The sequence below is a fragment of the Apis dorsata genome, unplaced genomic scaffold (assembly GCF_000469605.1).
Source record: "Apis dorsata unplaced genomic scaffold, Apis dorsata 1.3 scaffold_270, whole genome shotgun sequence".
Lineage (NCBI taxonomy): Eukaryota > Metazoa > Arthropoda > Insecta > Hymenoptera > Apidae > Apis > Apis dorsata.
Genome location: NW_006263548.1, coordinates 370,335 through 372,179, shown reverse-complemented (window position 1 = coordinate 372,179; position 1,845 = coordinate 370,335). Strand labels below are relative to the sequence as shown.

The following is a 1,845-nucleotide window of genomic DNA, read 5'->3' as shown; positions in this document are numbered from 1 at the left end:
TTTTTTTTTTTTTTTTTTTTTTTTTTTTTTTTTTTTTTTTTTTTTTTTTTTTTTTCTCTTTCGTTCGTAAGAAAGTGTGTCGTCTGCTCAAAGCGTAATAAGTCGAGATACATTTTTCACTTTTTTTCTTACTCTTCATTAACTTGAATATTAATGGATTAATTTTACTTCGAACGTTAATTAAATACAAAAAAGAAATGGGAATACGGTTAAACCTGTACTTCCTTCTTCGGTATTATGAAAAATGATACGACACGGACAAAATATGTACGCTCACTAGTTCTTTAACAATCGTGTATTTATCATTTTTGATTAGTGAAATAAAACACGTGCGAGTGTATCGGATTACTTCGTCTTACATTCGCTTTAATAAGCTCAATCGACAATCGTTACAGCAACGATAATATCTAAGTAAGTGGTCCGCTACTTTCATTTTTCACGATATAACAAGATCGTTTTACGTATAAACAAATTTTGTTATCGTCTCGTTTGCATTATCTCTAATCACTCGTCGCGTTAATTTAATACGTAGAATAAATATTAAACAAAAAAAAAAAAAAAAATCACTTTACCACTTTTTAAATGAATTTATTTATATTTATAAAATGCATTCAGACTTTCTTTCCACTTTTTTTTCAAATTCAACTTGCATAAATTAAAAAACAATTTGTTTCATTTAAACAAAAATTAAATTAAATTAAAAATACGATAGAATAATACATATGAAACATTTTTTACATAAAAATTTCAATAATCGCGTAAAGAAATCAACACTTTTCAAATGAATTTATTTATTTATAACTTATTATTTACAACTGCATCCAGAATTTCCTTCCAATGTTTAATCTGTAAGTATAACTCGTCGTTTTATTTCGACGATAAAATAACACGCGAAAAATTTTTGTATAAAAATCACGAATAAAAATATATCGAAACAACAATATTCAAAAATATTGAATGAAACACCAAATTTTGTTACAAGACACAGACTTACGAAAACAATGAATCGTATCGTCGTTCTCGGGACTGGCAGCGGTATAACTGCAAGTACAAATGCAGAAGAGTTTCCTTTTTGTGTCGCGAATGGTGTCGCAACGACTCTGCCGATCGAGCGCCATACCGATCAAGCAATACAGCTCGTCACCACGCGTTCATAGTGTCGAGTCGACTCAAAGGGTGGATGGAAAGCAGGCTAGTTGGTGAGAAAGGAGGTGGAACAATCGGGCAAATTTCCTCTGATACTGATTATAGCATGGCAATAGCATTGGTAAGTGGAAAGGAAGAAGGGACGTGCGTGTTTCGTTACAATTTCTCATCGAGTCATCCTGTGTCCACCATCTTACGTTATCGATACAATGTTAGGTTAGATTTGAATTCGAGTTCGCAAAGGATTCCTTGCCACGATGAGGTGTGCATAATTAAAGAATGCAGAGATAAATTTAGAGGTAAATCGAATGGATATGTAATTTTTCGTTCATAATTTGGTAAGTTAAGAGTGGTAAACAAGTTTTCTTATTATTAAAATGTAATTTTGATATTTTCGCGTGTGTATATGCGCGCGCATCTTTTCGTGCTTAACGCGATTACGAAGGTTAATTAAACGCTCTACGATTATTAGGTCCAGTTTCCAAACTCATCAGGCTAATGGTCGATGTTATAATTATCGATGCTTGGACGAAATGTTATTTTTGGCATCGTTCGTGTTGAATACACCGAGACGACAAATCATTTTCGATCACGAGGAAATAGTAAATGTTAATCGAATGAATCCTTAAAGTTTTTCCGATTTTAATGGGAGAATTCAACGAAGTAACATAAATGATCTAAAAAATATCATAGATCAAA

General features: G+C 31.8%; 1 protein-coding gene and 1 long non-coding RNA gene across 2 annotated transcripts in view; one reads left to right on the top strand and one right to left on the bottom strand.

The window, feature by feature from the left end:
* LOC102674392 (dual 3',5'-cyclic-AMP and -GMP phosphodiesterase 11-like) overlaps positions 1-1,142 on the bottom strand; it is a 40,595-nt gene extending 39,453 nt beyond the window's left edge. Inside the window, exon 1 of the mRNA XM_031510992.1 lies at positions 995-1,142. Within this exon, the coding sequence (XP_031366852.1) occupies positions 995-1,118 (124 nt within the window). The 5' untranslated portion in view covers positions 1,119-1,142. The remainder of the gene's footprint in view (positions 1-994) is intronic.
* LOC116185766 lies at positions 43-1,839 on the top strand. Its single transcript, XR_004150675.1, has 3 exons — positions 43-411; positions 983-1,267; positions 1,363-1,839. It is a non-coding gene; the product is annotated as an uncharacterized LOC116185766 (long non-coding RNA).
* The last annotated feature ends 6 nt before the right edge of the window (positions 1,840-1,845 follow it).